Source organism: Lasioglossum baleicum, chromosome 3 (assembly GCF_051020765.1).
Source record: "Lasioglossum baleicum chromosome 3, iyLasBale1, whole genome shotgun sequence".
Taxonomy (NCBI): domain Eukaryota; kingdom Metazoa; phylum Arthropoda; class Insecta; order Hymenoptera; family Halictidae; genus Lasioglossum; species Lasioglossum baleicum.
In genome coordinates, this window is record NC_134931.1 from 20,836,843 (window position 1) to 20,858,529 (window position 21,687).

General features: G+C 39.4%; 2 protein-coding genes and 1 long non-coding RNA gene across 13 annotated transcripts in view; 2 read left to right on the forward strand and 1 right to left on the reverse strand.

Annotated features, from left to right (window-relative positions):
- The window catches only part of LOC143207550 (uncharacterized), a 165,347-nt gene extending 153,940 nt beyond the window's left edge, over positions 1 to 11,407 (reverse strand). For all 3 annotated transcript variants that reach the window (XR_013008685.1, XR_013008684.1, XR_013008686.1), the window contains exons 1-2: positions 10,003 to 11,407; positions 2,537 to 2,604 (exon numbers count right to left, since the gene is read on the reverse strand). This is a non-coding gene — a long non-coding RNA (uncharacterized LOC143207550). The remainder of the gene's footprint in view (positions 1 to 2,536; positions 2,605 to 10,002) is intronic.
- Positions 1 to 21,687, forward strand: part of LOC143207543 (opioid-binding protein/cell adhesion molecule) — a 374,124-nt gene that overhangs the window by 139,165 nt on the left and 213,272 nt on the right. For all 9 annotated transcript variants that reach the window (XM_076421174.1, XM_076421165.1, XM_076421166.1 and 6 more), the window contains one exon: positions 15,930 to 16,143. In XM_076421174.1, the coding sequence (XP_076277289.1) occupies positions 15,930 to 16,143 (214 nt within the window). The remainder of the gene's footprint in view (positions 1 to 15,929; positions 16,144 to 21,687) is intronic.
- LOC143207548 (pheromone-binding protein Gp-9-like) lies at positions 11,130 to 15,003 on the forward strand. Its single transcript, XM_076421182.1, has 5 exons — positions 11,130 to 11,290; positions 11,402 to 11,516; positions 12,773 to 12,903; positions 13,545 to 13,656; positions 14,606 to 15,003. Exons 1-5 carry the CDS (start codon positions 11,249 to 11,251, stop codon positions 14,701 to 14,703), a joined length of 498 nt encoding a protein of 165 aa, XP_076277297.1. The 5' UTR covers positions 11,130 to 11,248; the 3' UTR covers positions 14,704 to 15,003.

Sequence of the window (21,687 nt, forward strand, 5' to 3'; positions counted from 1 at the left end):
ACTATTTACTGAAAAATTTTTAATCGTTCCAAGCTTTTACAATTTTGAAAGTTGGTTTTGCGTGACAGGCTTCAATTGTTCATTGTGTTTCTTGGCAGAAGCGATTATCCGATCGATAGGATGACTGTTTGATTTCAGCCGCAACCAATCTGTTTGATTAATGCAGATTTCGTTTCCCGAGTGGCTCATTCCTCGTGCTAATATAGGCTAAGTTATTAAGCACAAGATAATGCCACAGCCCAGTATTATATCCACACGTGGCTGCTGGGGCCGCAGCTTATGGCGGAGGGTTGCGACTTACACGCGCCGATATGCATATATACCGCGTGCGTCTTCAGATTACGGCCTCGTAATTGCTCGCGAGTGATGAATTAATTATTTAAGGAAACGGAGAACTCTCGTTAAGATCTGAAACGGCGTCGAGATTGCGATACGGATCTACGAATTCCGTCGTGCCGCTGAATTAATGCGCCAAAACTTTGCGCGGGATCTCTGGCCTGTGATTAATTCGAGAAGAAATCCTCACCGCTGTTCCACGATATCAAATTACACGTTAAACAGTTTCACTCTTTCACGCGAACGCCGCTACGGGAGCTGATTGAATTCTTCTGTCATTTATCCGTATAATGCCACCGGATACGCTTATATTTCGTTAAGAAATTTTTTTTAGTGTTTGTTGCTCCGTTCTGATTCCTTCATCCCCTCGGAATGTCTCGACATACAGGGTATTTCACCTAACTTGATCATCTTAAAAAAAGAAGGATAAGAGGAAAAAAATTTCTAAAGATTACTTTTCGAGATTTCTTGGACATCGAAGTTTCTTTTAAATAGGCCTACATATTATCAGTACAGCAGTCTTATAAAAAAGAAACAAATTCAACGTTTTGCAGTATGATGTGCAAAATCTGAAAAGTCGAGATTTATTATACACGAACGACCGAGAATCGACCTCTGAAAAAGCAGAGATATTTCTCTGGCAGTAATTCTTTTCGACACGCGACACCCATCTCAGGCAATAGAGCTACGAGACGAATTAACAAGGACCAGAACGTCATTTTGAGACAATACCCAAGTCTTCTTATTAAAATAAACAATTTAAGACGTATGTTTCTATCGAATTAACGCTCGGATTAACATTTTCGCAAAGGAAAAAATTGTTTTAAATGACCTCCGGAATCGGCCGATTTAAGGAAGCGTTGGATTTCGTTTTATACATCCTGCTATCTATTACAAGCACCTTTCACGGCAATCATCCTCGTGGTCGCCAATACTATTACTCTAAGAATGGAATTTCGTCCTAGTTCGTTAAGAAGGTCCGGGACTTAATTAAAGTTCTCAGAACGTCGTTCGATGGGTCGATCATCTGCCGGGTCAGTAATCTTATTTTTAGTCACTACCAGACGTGGTTTTACATACGCTAGACGCCAGGAGAATGTACTCCGAGGATAACTATACATAGTTCGAAGAATACCGAAACTTCTCGGCACTTCCGTTCCTTTATCTCACACATTCACGATCATTCATATTTCTTCTATTAAAACTTCTGCGTTTGAACACTTTATGTTCGGTAAAAGGTTATTAAGAAACAATTTCATTAAATCATCGAATGCGTGTGTGTTGTGATTCATTTGAGATCATACTAGCTGTTATATGTACATGTCAAATTTATCTTTTGTGGCACCAGTGAGCAGGAATTATCTGTTGAAATCAAATTAATATGATCTGTTTAGGAAAATACCACGTTTTTAAAACGGACTAAAAAGTATAAAATCATTTTTCCTAGCCCCATACGGATTCCTAACCCGGTGCAGATAGTCCTGAAAATTTGTGATTGTGAATTTTGAATAGCTATGAAAATACTTGTTCGATTTAAAACGAAAAACGTGGGGCGCAAGATAATACATAGTAAGGAGTGTTGAGAGTAGCTGCCGTTGAAAAAACTCGCACAACAGTTCGTATCATTTGCAGTGCAATAAAATTGTTAGTGATTTCGGTGAACTGTTCATGCATCAATTATGTATATCTATTGCATGCGTATACCAACAAAATGCAAAATCGACATTATTCACCGAAACACCTATTATTTTTCTCAGTTTTCGAAATACAGCTGGCTTGACCATCGCATCGCGTCGAGAGATTAATAATTCTCATCTTTCCCCTCCTCCGTTGAATAGACGTGAGAGTACTATTCATTTCCAGAAACAGGCCATGTCTCGGTTATAACCGGACGGAGGATCGATACACGATCGATTCGCTCGAATTTTCTCGGTGTATCGCGTTTTATCGGATCTATATCCTCCTTAGCAGATCGCTGCCCGGCCTGTCGAGGGAGCACTCGAGAGTACGTTCAGCTTTCCGTCGATCTCGCATTTTAAACTGCTGATTCGACGAACGACGATTTATCTCGGATACTGCAGCGACAGGCAAACATTATTACGCCTTGTTATCGGGGGTTGCAGCTCTACGTGCGATCCCCCTATCAACTTTTTCCCCCCTATCTTCCTTCGTCTTTTATTCGCGTCTAGTGTCACCGTACCTGTTTCTCGATGCCTTCTGATCGCTCCGCCGGCCGACAAACAAGACGACTAACAGTGGACCGCGTTTCTAGAATTAAATAAAAATAAATTTTTTAAAAATACCACGTTTAAAAAACGGACTAAAAAGTATAAAATAAATTTTTTTTAAATACCACGTTTCTAAAACGGACTAAAAAGTATAAAATCATTTTTTCTAGCCCCATAGAGATTCCTAACCCCGTACAGATAGTCCTGAAAATTTGTGATTGTGAATTTTGAATAGCTATGAAAATACTTGTAAGGTTTAAAACGAAAAACGTGGAGCGCAAGATAAAATACATAGTAAGGAGTAAGGAGTGTAGAGAGCAGCTGTCGTTGAGAAAACTCGCACAACAGTACATATCATATTTGCAGTGCAATAAAATTGTTAGCGATTTAGGTAAACCATTCATGCATCAATTATCTATTGCATGCGCCCCACGTTTTTCGTTTTAAATCTTACAAGTATTTTCATAGCTATTCAAAATTCACAATCACAAATTTTCGGGACTATTTGTACGGGGTTAGGAATCTGTATGGGGTCAGGATAAACTATTTTATACTTTTTAGTCCGTTTTAAAAAAACGTGGTATTTTTCAAAAATTTATTTTTATCTAAATAATATATGTCGTAGATTTAAGCGTGTTTTTAGGATAAGCATGGGCTGAGCATTTGCCGTTGTAGGTTGCCGGAGTCGGCTGCTGAGTGCTCGCGCGTGCATTTACATTGTAGCGCGGCCGAGACGTTTGATCGGCCGCAAGAGTCGGAATCGGTTACTCTTACGCGCAGCCGAAACGTTTGAGCGGCTGCGACAAACAAAATCGGCTCCCTTTTAGAATGCGTGCACGTGGACGGAGTGACTCTGCGGAGTGGGGAAAATGCGAGGCAAGGCCAGCCAAGGCCCTCGATGGCCCGAGACTAGACCGGCCGGCAGATTTTGTTTAGCGTTCGAACGATTGAGAGCCTCTCCGCAGAGTCAAACGGTCAGAACACTCGACACGCGACGATGAAACGTATTATGTAACGCCGGGGCGCACGGGTCGCGCCAAAATGTTACTGCCACGACATATGTATAGTTTTAGGTTAACAAAAACATGCTACGTTTCATAGGACATCAAAACAATATAATATCATAACTAAAACATTATCTTCGGTATGAAAATGCTCGACTAATGAGTATATTTTCAGCAACACTTCGAAATGGAAATGTTTCTCTGTGCCCCTTTGTTGCACTTAATAATCCAGATTCTCTCTCTCTTTTATTCGTATTCGCTGAGCAAAGCCATGTAACCAAGTAATTAATGAATTCGTTTCGAAATCATTTTGTTAATTACCATGAAAAGGTAATCATTACAATAATAAATAATTACTCGTTGGCCTATTATCAAAATTCCTGTGTCCAATAGTTAATTACCCCGTTAGTATTATTTCATAATTAAATAAAATATCTTTCGTACGATTACGGATAATTACACGATTTTACGAAAAGTCTTATTAGGATTCATTGATAATTGAAACATTACGAAAGTACACCTCTCGAATACATATCATATGTATCAAATGTATTACACTTCATATGGAGCCCGGTTTCGACCGGTATTCGAAACTCCAATATACTTTTTCCAATGGGAACTGGCAGACGAAATTGAGTTTCAACGTATAACCGGCGGTATAATCACAGAGCATGCAATTTTCTCCGAGAATAGATGCTATCAACGTGCCTGAATAAGAAGCTGCAATGTACTCGCGGAGTTCTCGGTTTGATTAATTTTGATTGATTAACCTCTTCGCCCGGGATACGCATTAAATACAAAGAGACCGTAATATGCGAGCTCACGACGCTCATCGAGCATGCTGCTGCGGTGCTTGTACATAATATCAGATTTTACTGCCTTATTGGCCACGTAACGTTCATTGCATACGTCTATTCTCTGAAGGTCGTTTGTCTCAATCTATTTTGCTACACCCTATAACCGCATATATGTATTTCAGAAGCAACGCATTCATTCTCTTTCCGGCTTTGTATGCTCATGCACTGACGGACAACAGAAAGTTTAAACTTAATAACTTCTAGACGGTTTCCAAACCTCGATAACTTTAAGAACTTGACGAATTTCTTTTGTTTATTACATCTAAATTACATCTAAAACCTTCGACGAACTTACATGACAAATTTATTGAGAGCTCTGAATTTGTAAATATACAGTGAGCCACGAAAGTTACATTTTAACAGTGAAGGTTTGGCAGCGTGAAAATTAAATAAAAATTAATTTTTTCTTTGGACAAATTTGAGTAAGTTAAAACCAGTGTAACAACACATTTTAAAATTGTGTATGCAAACATTTTTAGTACTTGAATTAATTTGGGTTAATTGGTAGACGCCCAAACAGTGTTAGCCCAGGGTCCCAAAATCAACAGTGCGCCGCTGCATGCACAATTTATACAATAGAGGAGGATTTTATACACTATTGAATTTTTGGCGCACCTTTGACGAGAATATGCGAAACCGCCGACAGTAACGAATCACGGAATGGAAAAAAAAAGAAAAATTGATTTCCCTCCGTATTTACTGTCGACCTCATTTGGAAACACAGGAATTTAACGAGCAAGGACGCTCTGTATGCAGCCGGTGTACCCTTGATTACAGGAGCTGCTCTCTTTGTACAATGATCATAAAACATCATCGATTAAGGAAGAAGCTCAACGTCGAGTGAATACGAAGGTAACGAATTGTCTATCCGACGCGGCGTGCCGCTTTTTGTTACGAGCTGCTCGTAAAACTGCAGAAGGTCCACATAATGCTACTCACTGCTTGTAATTAAACAGTAAGAACGCAGTTTTAGGATGGTGGCTCGATAAAGAAGGCACAGATAACGTTAAACCTAGATCAACAAATTAAACGGAAAGATTTCTGTCGAAAGAGGAAGGTATTACGTCACAGAAATATTTCTCTACGTTTATTATTATTCTTCTGTACGTACACGTCAAACCAAGTTACGTTTCTAATTATTTTTGACAAGTCTATAATAAAAATAAATTTATATTCAACCCTCATCCATCCCTTGTGTCAATATGACACAGTTTTCCCGAAATACGTTATACTGTTCTGTTGTTTGTAGGTAAGGTTGCCCATAACTTCGTGACTTTTATTGTTTTAGTACGAAACACAGACTTTTAAAAAATGGGCATGCCGAGTTTGGATATCAGATTACACAATGTTGAAAGCCTTCTTGGTAAACGGATCGCGGATAGACTTTACTTTACCGGGCTCAAAACTTTAGCCTTTCTCCTATAAATTATTTTGTATTTGGTATGTAATCCGATAGATTTGTACCCGGAGAACCTGCAGATAGAAGTTTAGATCCTGTAGGATCAATGGTTCGGAAGTTATGGTCGTTTTTGACAGATAAGTGCACCGCCATATTGGTTTACAGTACTGCCGTCTAGCGGTTCTGCTCGGTAAGCGGCGCTCTGTCTTCACTACAAATCAATATGGTGCCGCGCTTGCCTGTCAAAAACACTGGAAATTACTCAACTTTATGCGACCATAACTTCTGAATCATTGATCCTACAGGATTGAAACTTCGATCTGTAGATTCCCCGAATACAAATCTACTGATATACATACCACATACATAATAATTTATAGAAGAAAAGCAAAAAATTTGAATCCGGTAAAGTAAATAGCAGCCCCGAATCGCTATTGCGCAATCGGAAAACCAAATTTCAGCGACCAATTCGCAGTGGTGTTAATTGCAAGGGGGCTGGGGGTGGCGTGCACTCAGAAATCTGGATAAACGTTGCGTATACCGGTAAAACGAACTTTCGTTTCGTTAAGATGCAATTATTCACTGCTGAGTCCTTTATAATAATGATAAACGACTATAACGGTGCCGTTCGCCGTCTACTTTGTCCTGCGTGCTCCACCGCGCGCCTTGAAATAACCGGCCTTCCTGTAATCCCGGCATGCCTAACGATTCTTTAACTCCTCCGTATCAAACTTCCGGAACACCGACTACAGCCACTGTATTAAATTGTACCGTCGGAATTTCCGACGAGACGTTACGGCTGTGAGCGCGATACCACTGCGCTCCTGAAGCCTTGAATTCGTCGCAGCTGGTACGAGCAGGACTGTAATAGATTAATCCTTGAACGACTTATAATAGACAACGGATATGGCGATATGGAATAATGGAATTCTAACGGCGGCCCGGTATTTTTCAATTTAATCTCCACCGGCACCCCCGTTCTTTTGTACCCTGCATAAGAAACATCGTCTCTCTCTCTTTGTATGTTCAGAGTGTGTGGGTCGTGCAAAATGAAGTTTAATTTTTTTTAATTCCTGCATAACAGTGCCGCACAGTGGGCAATTTGGTCGAAACTCGATTGAAAATCAAAGAACTTTCGATAGAAATGAGGTAGCGCGATGAAATTTTTTTTTAATTAAAGCTGAAACTTTGCAGAATATGGGAAAAATAGGGAGATTATGGTAAGAACGTTTTTTAACGTTGAGAAAATTCGTTAAACATTCTTTTAACAATTACTTTAGTTTGAACCTGTTTTCAATTAAAAGCATCGTAAAATTTACAATATTTCACAATTGCATTTACAATGTAAACTCCTTTATCCCTCTCAATTCTTCTTTCTTTTTATTTCTTAAAATCTCCATTCTTTCTTTGTTTCTGAAGTTTTCAGTTCCATATGCGGATCTTTTCCTGCACACTTCACTTTACTTTGTTTTTTATTTCTGTTACCGTTTTTTTCATTACTTGTAAAGGTTCTACCGCACATTTCATATAACTGTAGTACCTGTTATACACCCTGCTAAAAATATTATGTCAATTAATAAAACTCGATTTCATAGAAAGTAGACATTCTCAAATATTATTCTACGCAATATTGTGAAATAAAACGGAACTTGAAAATGTGAACATCGACAAATAAAAGTTTTACAATTACTACATCCAATATATATTTTTTTTATTTGAAATGTGCCCAGCTTAACAGTTGAGCGGTTATTTACGCGCACACGCGGAAAATATTCAGGGGTAACGACCTCAATTTTTCACAGATTTTAACGTGTTTGTTCCTGTTATTTTCATCAATATTGTGTTTCGTTCATTGCTACACATCCTGCGTGACTGTTACGTGCACAATAATTTATATTGAATAAATGTTATATAATAAAACGCATTTCTAGTAAACATTTATGTATAAATGCTAATAAATTTCTCAGTTATTGTTGCAAAAGATATATTTGTTTTCAAAATTTTTAAAGGAATGTATCATTTCTTTTGAAAATATAGATTTAATATCAGAATTGTTATTGAAAACCTCTGTTGGCATATCCGATATAAAGGGTACAGTAGGAAGCTATATATAAGTTCCTGGAAGCTGCTCGCAATTAGTTTCATAATTTGTTAGAAGTAGAAGTAAATTTATATATTGAGTTGTGGCAAGAAAGTAAATTCGGTATTTTAAGGTGATATAAAACCGAATTTTTTTATTCAAACGATGAACATTAATCGATAAAATATTTTCTTATTTATTCTTTTTTGCAAAAGATCATGGAACAAAAGGGAAAATATCTTATTCATTAAAGTTCATTGGTTGACTAAAAAAAATTGGGTTCTATTTCACCTTAAAATACCGAAATTACTTTTTTACTTTTTACTTTCTATGTATTCTCCAATGGCTACATACCGACAACAACGAAATAGAATTTTATTTGGTTTCGAAGGGATTGAATAACATATTATATTTAGTAGATTTTGTTTGACAAGGGGTTAATAATTTTACAATGAAAACGTGTGTAACGTTCGCTGCTCTTTCTTCATGCGGAACGCAAAGTAATTGTTCCCGTATAATACCTATGTGACGGTGGTAGCGAACGTGCTAATTGTTTTACAGCTGTTGACCTAGGAAAGCGAGATTCCCGGGCAGCTGAAAGCTGTGCACGCTGAGGTTACACTTGCTAGTTTCTTTTCGCAACTTTACGACAAAACTTGCTACCCAGACTCCCAGAACAGTGTCCGAGAACAACCAAGTAAGCTTTCCTTTCTACGCGAATTTCTGTGTTACAGTACGTTCCGACGCCACTGAAGTTGCTCGTCAATCTTGAGACAACATTTCCTAGATTTAGTGAAAGTAAACCAGTGAAAGAAAAGGAACTATCTTTTTTTAATTTATAGCAGCAGTTTTTCTTTCTCCTAATATTAATTAACCTTTACTGATTGATTTTACTGACCTTTAACTGACCTTGATCGGTAACTTAGCTGTCATAAAAATTGGATACAATATTAGCAATTTATTTAACACCGTATAGAAGTAAGAAGATTGGATTTACTTCAACTTTGTACGGTTTTCATTATACGTATGTAGGTATCCTCCTGATGATCAAAAGATTAGTTTGTTCACGTTTTCTTTTATTTTATGAAGTACTCGATAGAACTTGGTGACACTTCTTTTAGTACTTTGTAAAAATCATAGATCCGAGGGAATTCTGTCCCCTCGCAGAGACGATAATTGACGTAATCATGAAAGCAGAGAAAATGATTAACGAGTGAGGAGTTGAGTTTCCAATGGGGATGATCATTTACAAGGCTGAGACTTCCATCGCACTAGTGTGAGGATGAAATGTATCCCTTATGTGGCCAGTAGGGCTGTTGGGTCTAATTGTAAGCGGTATGTGCACGTAGCGGACTCATTGTCTCTTGCGTTGCAGCCGGACGTTTACAAGACGTCAATCGCTATTGAGCTGGAGAACACGATGGACACAAGTGCCTGTGTTTACGAGGATCTTGCAGTAATAAACTAACGTTTAACGTCACACAGCGGTAAATGTTTCGATTTTAGCTGGACGAAATTATTTTTGAATAATTTATATCCTCTAATCGGATCGGATTTCTCACTAAGTAGCAGGTTGTAGCAGCTAATTTTTCTTCGACATTGTTAAGTAATTCATATAGATTAAATATAAAAAACAATGGCAGCTTGAAACGAAGCTGCTTCTAATTGATAAAATAAAGTAGTCTGTATGATTTTCGGTTTCGGTGAATATCGGGCGTCCCTCTAATTTTCCAGCGAATCACTATCAAAAGCTACGATCTGCGTGGAAATTCGCGAAAATATGAACCTTGTTTGCGGCAGCTTTCAGAGGAGATTCGTGGCGTTCCGATATCCTCGTGGAAATGTTCATACCTCCAGGGTTTTTCTACGTACTTTGGACAGAGACGTCCACACAGCGTGGCGGGTCTCTTTGAACTCGGGATCTACAAGGTGATTATCTCTGGAGGCATGTGTCAAGAGAAGGGTAGGTCCGCTGGAAGATGGTATTCGAATTCGTATCTGGTCTAGGACGCGATGTGCACCAACGCGGACAGGATGTCCGATTTACATTAAATTTACATTGCTATAACTTGGCCTCGCGACTGAGATTGATACACACCTCGTCGTTGGTGGAAACTCTTCCGCGTCGAATCTCTCTGGAATACTCCTTCATTCGATACAACACTCGAGGAAACGTCGATACATGTCTCTGCGAGCTTTCTCCTTCTTTCTCTAACCTCCCTTTCTCTCTGTTGACGTGGAATCATTCTCAGGCAGCTCCTACCAGAGTTAGAAAGAGTTGTTACCGTCTCTGTGCCACTAGCGGACACATGCACGACAGAGACGAAACGCGTCACGTGACCGGGCTGCGGTGGAAACGTGGGGAATGGTCGTAGAACGCGAAGTTAAAACGTTAGCTTGCGAATATCAACTCCGAAAAGGTCTTAAGGCGGTAGACTCGTTTCCAGGATTGCAAGGATAAGGGATTCGCGTTCTTATTTCTCGGTAATACAAAAATGGGGTTTCTCAGTAGCCAAAAACGCTAGATAAAAGATCGATCTAGAGCGCTATCGCCCTCAAAAGTCCTATTTTTTCGCTTACGAGGCGTAATTTGCTTCCGAATAATGCGGCGCGCCAATTGTCAACTGTGTGTAAACATGGAGTCACGATTATAACATGTTGATTAATAAACCAACGGCGATAACGATTCCAACAGTTGTAATTATGCTAGTTTGTTCTCACAACTGTTAGCCTCCTTGATGTGACTAAATAAACAAACATGTTTACAACTCGATAAATTGTAGGACCCAAGAAGAAGAATAACAGAAATAAATTACTATTATCTCGTTTCGGTTTATTCTCGTTTCCGGAAATTTTACTTATTTACAAATGAAAACATGTAAATTCCTTGTACTGCTATGTACTTTTTTTGTATTTGTTTAATTCTTTAATTTTGTAATTCTTCCCAGAATTGAAAATCTGTAAGACGACTTATCTATTATCAGAACGCGAAATGGACGTTGCGCAGCATACTAGTCAACAAATATTTATGCATACGTTTCGAATTTTATTGTTGGAAATATCGATATCAACTAAAAACAAATCCGCTGTGTTTCTTCGACAGCTTACATAAAACGTGCAACGATTTGCGTTTCGCGAGAAGTAATATGAATGTTTCTAGTTTCATAATCAGTGATTTTTCGATCGATTTATCGGAAACGTAGCACGCTCAGTGACATAACTCGCGCAACTTTAACCTCGGCTCCTCAGATATATAAAGTATTGGGGCCGATCGGTTCGATGTCAGTCGATCCGATTAATTAATCAAGTGTCGTCAAGATTCAAGAAATCAGAGATCCATCACCATGAAGTTTTTGATCTTGTTCATGTTCGTTGCCGTCGCCTTGGTAAGTACTCTACTTTTACTCGAAATCGAAGAAAAACGTGACAATAAAAGAAATACAAATTTTACGACATCGAAGAATATTCGACAATCATCTGGATTTTGTTTGTTTCAGGCGGACCAGGAGTCCGAGGATAGTCTAAATGATGTGCCGAAAATATTAGCCAAAGCATTCGAAATCGAGCAGACGGACGGTCTTGAGTGCGTGAATAAATCAGGAACAACATATGGTAAACATTTTAATTACATGTAATCCTTTAGTATTCGTTTATGAAATAAAGTTTTGCCTTTATTTTGATTTTCATAAAATATTAGGTCGTTCGGACGGTGATTTCGTTTTCATACCCCATTTCGAATAAGTTTTATGACATTTTGTTGTACAGGGTGACAAGAAATAACGGAGTTAATCATTTCTTATTATAATTCTGTCAAATTGACGAATTTTGAAAAACCAAATAATAACAACCATAACATGGACCTTTAGTATTCACATATTTAAGAAGTTTCGAAATGGCCACCCTGTGCGCCGATACAGAGACTCAAACGTGTCTTGAAATTTTCGGCTATGGGCCGCAGGCTCTTCTGACGTCATTCCGTCCCACTCCTGGTACAGAGATTTTTTCAATGACTCCAAATTTTTATGGGGCCGAGCAAAATCGACCACACGCTGTAATCCATCGGTTTGAGATTCGGTGAGTATGGCGGCCATTCCACAGATGTGATGAAACCTGGAAAATGGGATTTGCACCACTCCCGAGTCGTTTTCGCCCTGTGGGCCGGCGCGGAATCCTGCTGTAACGTCCATTCCGGATCGCCGAGGTGCTCTTGTGCCCACAGAAGTACGACAGCTTCGAGAATGTCCCGTCGATACACTTCTTGGTTGATTTTGACCCCTTGAACCACGAAAACCGTAGCAAATCCGATTTTCCAGGTTTCGTCACATCTGCGGAATGGCCGCCGTACTCACCGGATCTCAACTCTATGAACTCCAGCGTTTGGTCGATTTTGAAGGCCAGGGCCTGTGCTCAGCCCCATAAAAGTTTCGAGTCGCTGAAAAAATCTCTGCGCCGGGTGTGGGACCGAATGACGCCAGAAGAGCTGCGGCCCATAGCCGAAAATTTCAAAACACGTTTGAGCCTCTGAATCGGCTCAAAGGGTGGCCACTTCGAAACTTCTTAAATACATGAATACCAAAGGTCTATGTTATGGTTGTTATCATTTGGTTTTTCAAAACTCGTCGATTTGACAGAATTATATCATAAGAAATGTTTAACTCCGTTATTTCTTGTCACCCTGTATGATCTGTTGCGATCGTTCAGGCAACATAAAGAACCCACGCTCGCAGAATTTCAGCTTTCTATTAGCCAGAAATTGAGTTACATAACTTTTTAATTTTTAATTTTAATGGAACGCGGTGTTTGAAAATGTTTAATCCGCGCGGTCGAAGAGTTAAAGAATAAATGAAGATTTTTGCGCTTTGTTACAGACGATATGAAAAAATTGACGTGGGCCATAAATATCAGCGATGGTGGCGACATTACTTGTGAAGTTAAGGATAAGCCAAGTTTGAAGAAACCGGCTTGCGCAGTGGTTTGTTGCGCTCAAAAAAAGGGGCTTGTAAGTCCCAACATCTATCGAGATCTACCGGGTGTTTCGTTTATCTGATAACGGAAGTATCTGGTGACGCACTGAAGTTACGAAAAAAATTTGTTTACAAAAATTGCTCGGTATGAAGGGTGCAATCATACAGTCCAATTTTTGGAGGACTAGAATGGTGGGAGGGGGGATTTTAAGGTCAAATTAAGTTTTTTAAATGGAATGTCTTATTTTTTATACCATAGATCGATAGAGCATCAAATTCCGACTATAATAGTGTTGATCTTCATATGTCCTAAATCTAATAGTTAACGAAACAATTTTCTTTCTTCTTTGGATAATATCTCGTTAACTATTAGGTTTGGGACATATGAGGTTCAACACTTTTATACTCAGAATTTGATACTTCATTGCTCTATCGTATTAAAAATAGGACATTCCATTAAAGAAAATCAAAATGACCTTGAAATGTCCTCTATGCCTCCACCCACGCAGAAAAGGAAATTGGACTATATGATTGTACCCTTCATACCGAACAATTTTTGTAAACGAATTTTTTTCGTAACTTCAGCGCGTCACAAGATATTTTCGTTACAAGATAAACGAAACACCCCGTATACAAATAAACAAATGTGACGATAACTGTGAATCAATGATTACAGATGATAGGAAGAGAGGTACAAGTGGAAGAAATGAGCAAGTATATCAAAGGAATTTTTTTGGCGAATGTAGAGGTCCAAGTGCGCAATGCAGTTGGTACTTGTAAAGAAGAAGGTATCTATCCTAATCACCTACATGTATAGTGAACTTTTTGCGCTGATTGCAAGCAACACGAGATAAACAACGATTATTCATAAGCACCAAGTAACGTGAGAATAGTATAAATGAATTGGGTCCCATGGAAATCATCGACACAGATTTCTCCCACACGGTTTTCACCGACAACATTTCATTAATTTTTTATTTATTAATTCATTCATTCAAGAACACTCGGTTTCATATTTCGTTTTTCCACTGATTTTCATTCAATCCACATTAATTAATTAATTATTAAATAAAAAATTGACAAAATGTTGTCGGTGAAAACCGTGTCGGAAAAATCTGTGTCGGTGATTTCCATGGGACCCAATGAATTACAGTAATCGCGCGTTTATTGTCAGGGGTCGTCTGTGCGATCACTGTCAAGTGCCTACCCGCTTCAAAATCAAAGAAATTTCGATAGAAATGAGGTAGAGCGATGAAATTTTAAAGAATTAAAGCTGAAGTAACTTTGTAAACACCGCACGGAGCTCGAACGCACACTGAGCTCCTTCGGTGCGAAGCGGGTCACGGTAACGGTTAAATTTAATAGTTTATATCTCCTAAACGCATAGGCTTTTTTAAAGAAAATTTTTTAATACTGTATTGTCATCCAGTTCTGAGGTATGTTTAAAATTTCAAGTCTCTAGCTCATCGGGAAGTTAGTTTAAAATCAATTGCAAAATTTGTACCGGACAGACAGACAAGAAAGCAAGCTAATAAAAACGTAGTAAAAAAGTAGTGTCTCTGAACGATCACTGTCTGTGCAGAATACGGCTGTTTGACGGTAAACGCGCGATTACTGTATAATTAATGGCCTGGGTTAACGTTAACCGTGATCTACCATAATCGTTTTTCTCTGTTGCTCTTGCTTAACATGAACGGATTATAATAACTGATCTAACCGATACTGTTTCTGTTTCAGTGACAGAAATATCCGACGAGTGTATGGTCGGCTTTGAATTTGTGAAATGCATGTACAAGGCAATAGGGCACCTGAGGGAAGACCCGAAGAAAAATTAAATCGCCGTTACTAGTGTGCAAGAAAGCTGCGCCGTTTATCTTCGTCGCGATGTAAATTTGAAAAAATGCCCGGTGAACGAGTAACAAGTTGTTAATGACTAAATACGAACAACACCTTGTCTGTTTCAAGAAAAAACACTCGTGTTTACGACTGTTATTAAACGACCGCAAACAAACTTCTATGTAAATATACCTGTGAAAATTAGTTTGCTGTATGTATAATATAATGTAATGGTTGTATACAATTCGTCAGAGATTATTCTCCGAAATATACATACATATTCTTGAACACGAATTAAATAGCTTTATTCTTGAAACCTCATGTCAACAGCCCTTAATTATGCACAAAAATTCATAAAATTAGTTGCGTAGTATGCACCGCCTGATGCCATTCAACTTTTTCTTATAACATTTTCTTCTATTCTCGACCGTTTGGGAGGTACAGCCTGTTCCAGTTGCGTGGGACACCCTGTAGAATCAAACCTTGCCTTCTCCTCGTACATCGGTACAAATAGTTTCTTTTTATTCCATGGCTAACGACTAGCGTGTTTCTTCGCCCTAAACGGTAATAACAGATTTTTACTTTAGATCATTTACTTTAGATATATATATATATATATATATTTTGCCAAGAGAAATTAATATTTAACACATCAAAGACCGTGCTGCGATTGTTGAGGGAATTCCCACAATGCCAACCCATTATCAAACCACAGCACAGCCGATGGAAAGACAAAGCAATAAAACGATATTGTCGGAACGTAACAATACCTAGCACCACTTCTTCTATTACTGAACAAATTGTTACGTTTCCAATAGCATATGATTTTATATTATTTCTGAGTGGAGAAACTGCTGCAATAAAGGGACAGCTCCATGCTCGAGTAATTTGAGTAAACCAATAAAAGGCAATTACGAAATAAAGCGTTGTTTCAAACGTGCTACGAATTTATGGTCGACCATCGATGCGAACCATGGACTGTAGAAATTTTCCGCGATAAAACGACAAATTATTATAAACAACCCGACCTGTATTTACTAATCAAGATATACATAGATAGGAGACTGCGTCCCCCTCAGTCTATGCATACGCAAGTTCTATTCGCCCGTCGAGGGTTGATGATGCAAACAGGTTAATGAATGTAAAATATTTGCCTGGAATTGCTCAGGAAATGAATCGATCAGCTAGGTTCGTTCACTTAACCCCTAACCCATTTTCTTTGCAGGTGTCCTGGGTTCGTAGACGAGGCGAGGAACTCCATTTGCTCACGATCGGTCGCGACACGTACGCGAACGACATGAGGTTCTCTCTGGAGCTCGAACAACCGAACGATTGGAGGCTGCTTTTGCACTCGGCCACTGAACGCGACGGTGGCCTCTACGAGTGTCAAGTCAGTGCTCATCCTCCATTAATCAGAACTGTCCATCTGACGGTGTCCGGTGAGTAAATGTGTCTTTGTGTACGTACGCCTAGCTATCCGCCCGTATCTAGTTGTCAGAGGCCCGAACTTGCAATTTGCGGCTCCAATTTCTAGCATGTATGCCCTTTGATCTGACTACTTCGGTGTTAGTGATAATAAATCAGATCCGCGTGGACTCCGCGCAAAATGGGACACGGCCGCGATAGATATCCGCTAATCAACCTTAATGAGAATTTCACGAGGACCCTGTTAATTACCGCCAATGGAAAAGTTCTGGTCACCCGGATACTTTTTCTCTTCTTAAACGCATGCAGATTATATTTCCAGCGCCGCGGTCACGGAAACGCCTTAAAAAAATACAAATTTCTCAAAAGTTATTTATTTATCAACTTTGGAAAAACACAAGCAAGGTTAACTATCGCCAACAATGAAAATTAAAAAGATAATAACAAATATTGGCGCTATCGGCGCCCCTGTGCTTAGTGCGTTCGATCACATCACAAATTCATCTGTGATATTACACATCGCCGATTAGCTCGTGGATTGACATCAATTACTCTATGATCAGGCAATGAAAATAATATGTAGCACATTATGTTACTACACATTGTTCATGTAATTTAACACTAATGCGCTCTTCAGTGTGGAAATTCATCAAATCTTTTTCTCTAGATACACATATACCAGGAAATGTTTCATATTTCTAATTCTGTTTTTTTTTCTCAATACATTTCTGAAAAATCTGAACAAGTTTCATATAAATGAAACTTAATGTATCAAATCTAGTTGTAAAGAAAGCAAAAATTTCTGGTTACGCAGGAAGATTAAACCAATAAAGATCGATAGGAATTTTTTCAAAATCTTAAGTGGTTTAGCACATTTAAAAGAAAAAGTGTTCACTTTTAATTAGGGATAAGCGAGTACTCGTGTGACTCATTGTACCTGTAAAAATATCTCCATCGTCCGAGGGTTAAAGAGCGATTCCGCACCCCAAAATATAATCCCCTAAGTAATTCCTTAACTTATTCAGCCCGAAGAATTAGGTTGCGAGCTAATGATTTTCATTTTCTTGATAACATTGTCCCATCCCATTGCGAATTTGTTCCACGGGGGGATACGATTTACGGCAGATGGAAACTCGCGACAATGAACGTTTGTTCGCGAGAAACGACACGTTTAATATGTTATCAAGTATCCATCGAAATAATATTCATGAACGGTACTCAACATTACCCCCTGGCGGCGACCCTTCACAAAAGGTTCTCGCACAAGGGTGGACCTGAGGACATTCTATATTAAAACATCCCCACGGGCCACAAACTTAATTATTACAAGCTTCGATGTAACCCCCTGTAATTTTACCCTGCGTCACATGAATTATCGCTGAGTAACCGTTAAATTCGAGACAGTAAAACGACCGCGAAATTCTCGTCGATTTCAACACACCTGTGTCTCGTTTAACGTAATTGCTTGTAGTTCCAACGGAAACCGTAACACTCGCGGGGCGAAACGTTGTCGGGAAGGATGATGGGGCGGGGGGGTGCCTAACGGTGAACCCGTGAACGGTTGCATATTACACCCTCGTCGGGTTAATCTCGTCGAAGGGGCGGCGACAAAAACCAGCCTCATTATTCTCTTAATCTAGTCCCGCAAAGTGTCCCGGGAAAGTTGGCCCGTAGATACATAATCCGCCGCGTTCCACAGGATCATAAATCACGAAGGCTCGCATCGTTAGGGTCGTCCTTGCGCCGCATAATGGCGATCTTGGTGCTGTAACGATGTCCTTGTGGCACTCTCGGCCCGCCGTACCTACACCCCTTAATTGGAAGGTCCCCTCACGCTTCTCCGAAATCCGTTTCGATTCGACCCCTTTCCCTCTCCCTCCCGCCAATAGTCGACACTTCTGTCGATGAAGTTGTTCATTTCGATCGATGGTTTCACGAGTTTGTCGGTAGTTCACAATTTCGTAAATGAACATGACGAGCATAAACATCGCCGATGGCGCAGCATTGAAACCCGTTGCACTCTCGGTATTCGTACTCTCAGATGGATAAAATTTCGAGAAGAAATACGAGGGTCGATTACTAAGTACATTAACGCCCCTCCTCTTTATTACTTAATAACCTCGTTAACCTAGGACAGAGTATTATTACCTTATTACCTTAACAGAGGTTATAACTAGACAGAGGAATATTATATTGTATACCTCGCTAGTCTGTTCTATATTACTTACTTTATATTATTTTATTCTATTTTCTTTTATTTCATTTTGTTCTATTTTTGGTTAGTTTCATACTATTTTATTCTTCTTTGCTACGCTTTACTTAATTTTACCACGTTTTTATTAGCTCGCTTTCTTGTCTGTCTGTTCGGTACAAATTTAACTTCCCGATGAGCTAGAGACTTGAAATTTTAAACACAGCTCAGAGCTGGATGACAATGCAATATTTTTAAAAAATTTATTAGAAAAGCCTATGCGTTTAGGAGATATAAACTATTAAAAATGTAACCGTTACACCTCCCGGCAAGACGCTCGGTAGTACGTGATCGCGTTCAGCGATCCCCACTCCGATTGTGAAAAAAAACAACGGAGTAAAACGTGCACCCGCAGTAATAGGTACATTTACCCTATTCCAAATCTTGTGCAACGATTCTGAAAGATTAATCGTGCCTAAGCTTCGACAGTCGGATATTGAGACGAACACGGTTTAGGATATCTCGTCTCCGGAAAATGATAATTCACGAAGCCAAGAATCGTTGCGGGATCCTCTCCCGCGCAACAAAAGTTGAAGCTTCTTGGTAGATACATGCGACTCGATTCAGGTCTTCTTTGTAGCGTATGGTGAAGCTGGTTAGCGTCGGGTTTCCACGAACGGCAGCGCAGCTAATGTTTCCTTTACAATGAACACAGGTTATTGCAACGGGGGGAGATGGTTTGAATTGTGTTAATAATACGTGGATTTACATTATTTTGCCGCGTGCTCCTAATATCCGGGGCAACGTTATTCTAGCAAACTCCCGTCCGTAACGACCGAAAATGTTCGCCCCCGTGAAGTTTAATTCAATCTGCTCGAGTAACATGGGAACTCCATAGTCGTTAAGGAAAAATTGATGCTCGGGAGATGATTCGTTACATAAGCACGATTAAATATGTATGAATTCCCAGCGAGCCCGAAACAGTTGAATATTGCGCGAGACTGTGCTCGTTCAACCAGACGAGAGATCTATTCTCAACATTCAAATGACGAATCCTTTTAGTTCTTCGTGCTCCGTAAAATGGATAGATTTAAAGCGAGCGATCCAGATAATCCGTTTGGTTACGATGCATATGCAGATGCACATTTTATAAGAAATTCGTAACAAAGTTTAATCCGAATTTCTTTTCACTACTCGGTCAGCCACCATGATGTTTTGCATGTATGTTCACCGATTACGCCCCGAGATAAATAAAAAAATAAAAAAATTTTATAACAAAAAAAATTAAACCGACTTCGAAAAAACGCACTGAAAAGTATAAAATAATTTCCATTTAATTGATGTGAATACACTCGAACTTTACATACAATACATACAATCTTTTCGGAGGCGGCACAAAATTGAAAATTTTCGACACTGGAAATTACGAAAATCCTTAAATTCTTCTACATGCTTTCACATATTAATGTATCTTCTCTTCCCACCTACCGATTTCCAAGTCCACCATATTCCAATGAAATCATAATCAGCAATATCTGTTATTTGGAAAGTTTTCAATTTTGCACCGCCTCCGAAAAGATTGTATTGTATTTAAGTTCGTGTGTATTCACATAAATTAAATGGAAATTATTTTATAGTGTTTAGTGCGTTTTTTCGAAGTCGGTTTAATTTTTTTTATACAATTCTTTTTCATTGAAAAAGGAACGTCTTTGGCAAGCATGTGAAATCTGGTGGGCCATATTAGGTGCAGTTACTATAATGCTCGATTATGTGTATTGCAGTGGATGGTACCTATTTTACACCCCGTATATCCGTGACACGGCTGCAGGCTCTAGCCACGTGTATCGTAAACCGACAGTTTACGATGCCGACGGCTCAAAAGCGTTCGACTGAATAGTGCTACATAAGGGTAATATCTCGCTGCGAGTTGCCCATTAAACTTGTCGTCTTCGTAGCCGAGGTTAATATTCCTTGGCCCGGTTTCACTCCCTTCATCTTGCTCCTCACACCTTCAACCGATGAAATGAACGATGTGTGTGAAATTGTTCTTGCCCGCTGTGATTATTTTTCTATCCTAGAAATGTATCATGTTCGCGCTGGAACTCCGACAAATCTGCTCGCTGCACCGAACCACACAGAGATGGTATCACAATTTTCATAATAATTTATATCGTTAGGTGTATACGATGCGCACGGTATGATATGACTACTTTATCAGCTGTAACGTCGCAGCTATTATCAGAATTTCATAAAAACGTTTCCCACGGAAAATACATGGCTTTATAACAACCAACATCTAGTAACAATAGCTCTAATCAAGCGTTATGGCAATGCCCGATCTACGATAATAATAGAGATGCTCTGATTCACAAAATTGCACTATACAATAGATTCCTTTTTGTGCGGAGACAATGTATTTTGAGATGTTCCACCATATTGTCAACCTTGGATTCTAAGTTGTCTGTGTAATGTTATCATGCACAGTCACGTGCATGCTGCTAATAATCCCACGTGGGGTTTTATAGCTTAATAAAACAGAAAAAAAGTCATTCGGGTAAATGAAATAGTTATTTTACATAAAGATTCGCAGTTTGATATTACTATCCGTAAATAATGGTTGATGGCTAGGATCTGTTGCGTTGCGGGTCGTGTAACCGAGAATCTCCTGTAACTTTTTCCCACTCGGCTCTCGCCGCTAATGTAATTTTAAAGTCCCTCGAATTCCGGTTTTTGCGGGAAGCGACACGGAGGGCAGAACTAAGTTAAAACGCGAAAAGGAGAATCATTAATATTGCGAAATTTTTCGTAATACCGTGGCACGAGGTGTTCCCCTGGGTCTCGTTGGAATAATACGAACCTCCGCCCAGGGAGACGCCATTACTGTGTACAGGAACCTCTCCTGGGCAATTTTATTTGACTAGCGCGGGGCACGTATGCTAGCGTAATGAATGAACTTCTATAATTCGAAAACCGGCGGAACTTCTCTTCCTTAATGCACTCCCGCGGACTCGTAATTCCGTGATCATGTCTCTTTGAACGATACGTGACGGGGTAACTTTCCTACCGGAGAAGAAAAAGGCTTTGTACGGTTTCAAAGCATGACTTGAGATAACTCGAACAGGCGCGGCGCACGCTCAGGAGGCAGGAGGTTCGCGTGTTTGCATAAAAGCTTCCATTTACTTTGTCATATTCGAACGCGACCGCGTCGCCTGGTGTAGAGCAGCGTGACACCTATGTGCAATTTGAACGTCGCATCGTGTCGCGTCGCTTTGTACGACCGTTCTGCTCTATGCCTTTTGAAACAAACACGCCAAGAACTCGCGCACCTCAAATGAGCGAGAAGGCGGAAACTGGTTGTCTTCCATCT

What these genes read in the sequence shown, in the direction of transcription:
- LOC143207548 (XM_076421182.1), top strand. Translation starts at nt 11,249, where the DNA reads ATGAAGTTTTTGATCTTGTTCATGTTCGTTGCCGTCGCCTTG. An exon ending in TAAATCAGGAACAACATATG is followed by an intron (nt 11,517 to 12,772) that starts GTAAACATTTTA and finishes GCTTTGTTACAG; the next exon opens with ACGATATGAAAAAATTGACG. An exon ending in GCGCTCAAAAAAAGGGGCTT is followed by an intron (nt 12,904 to 13,544) that starts GTAAGTCCCAAC and finishes CAATGATTACAG; the next exon opens with ATGATAGGAAGAGAGGTACA.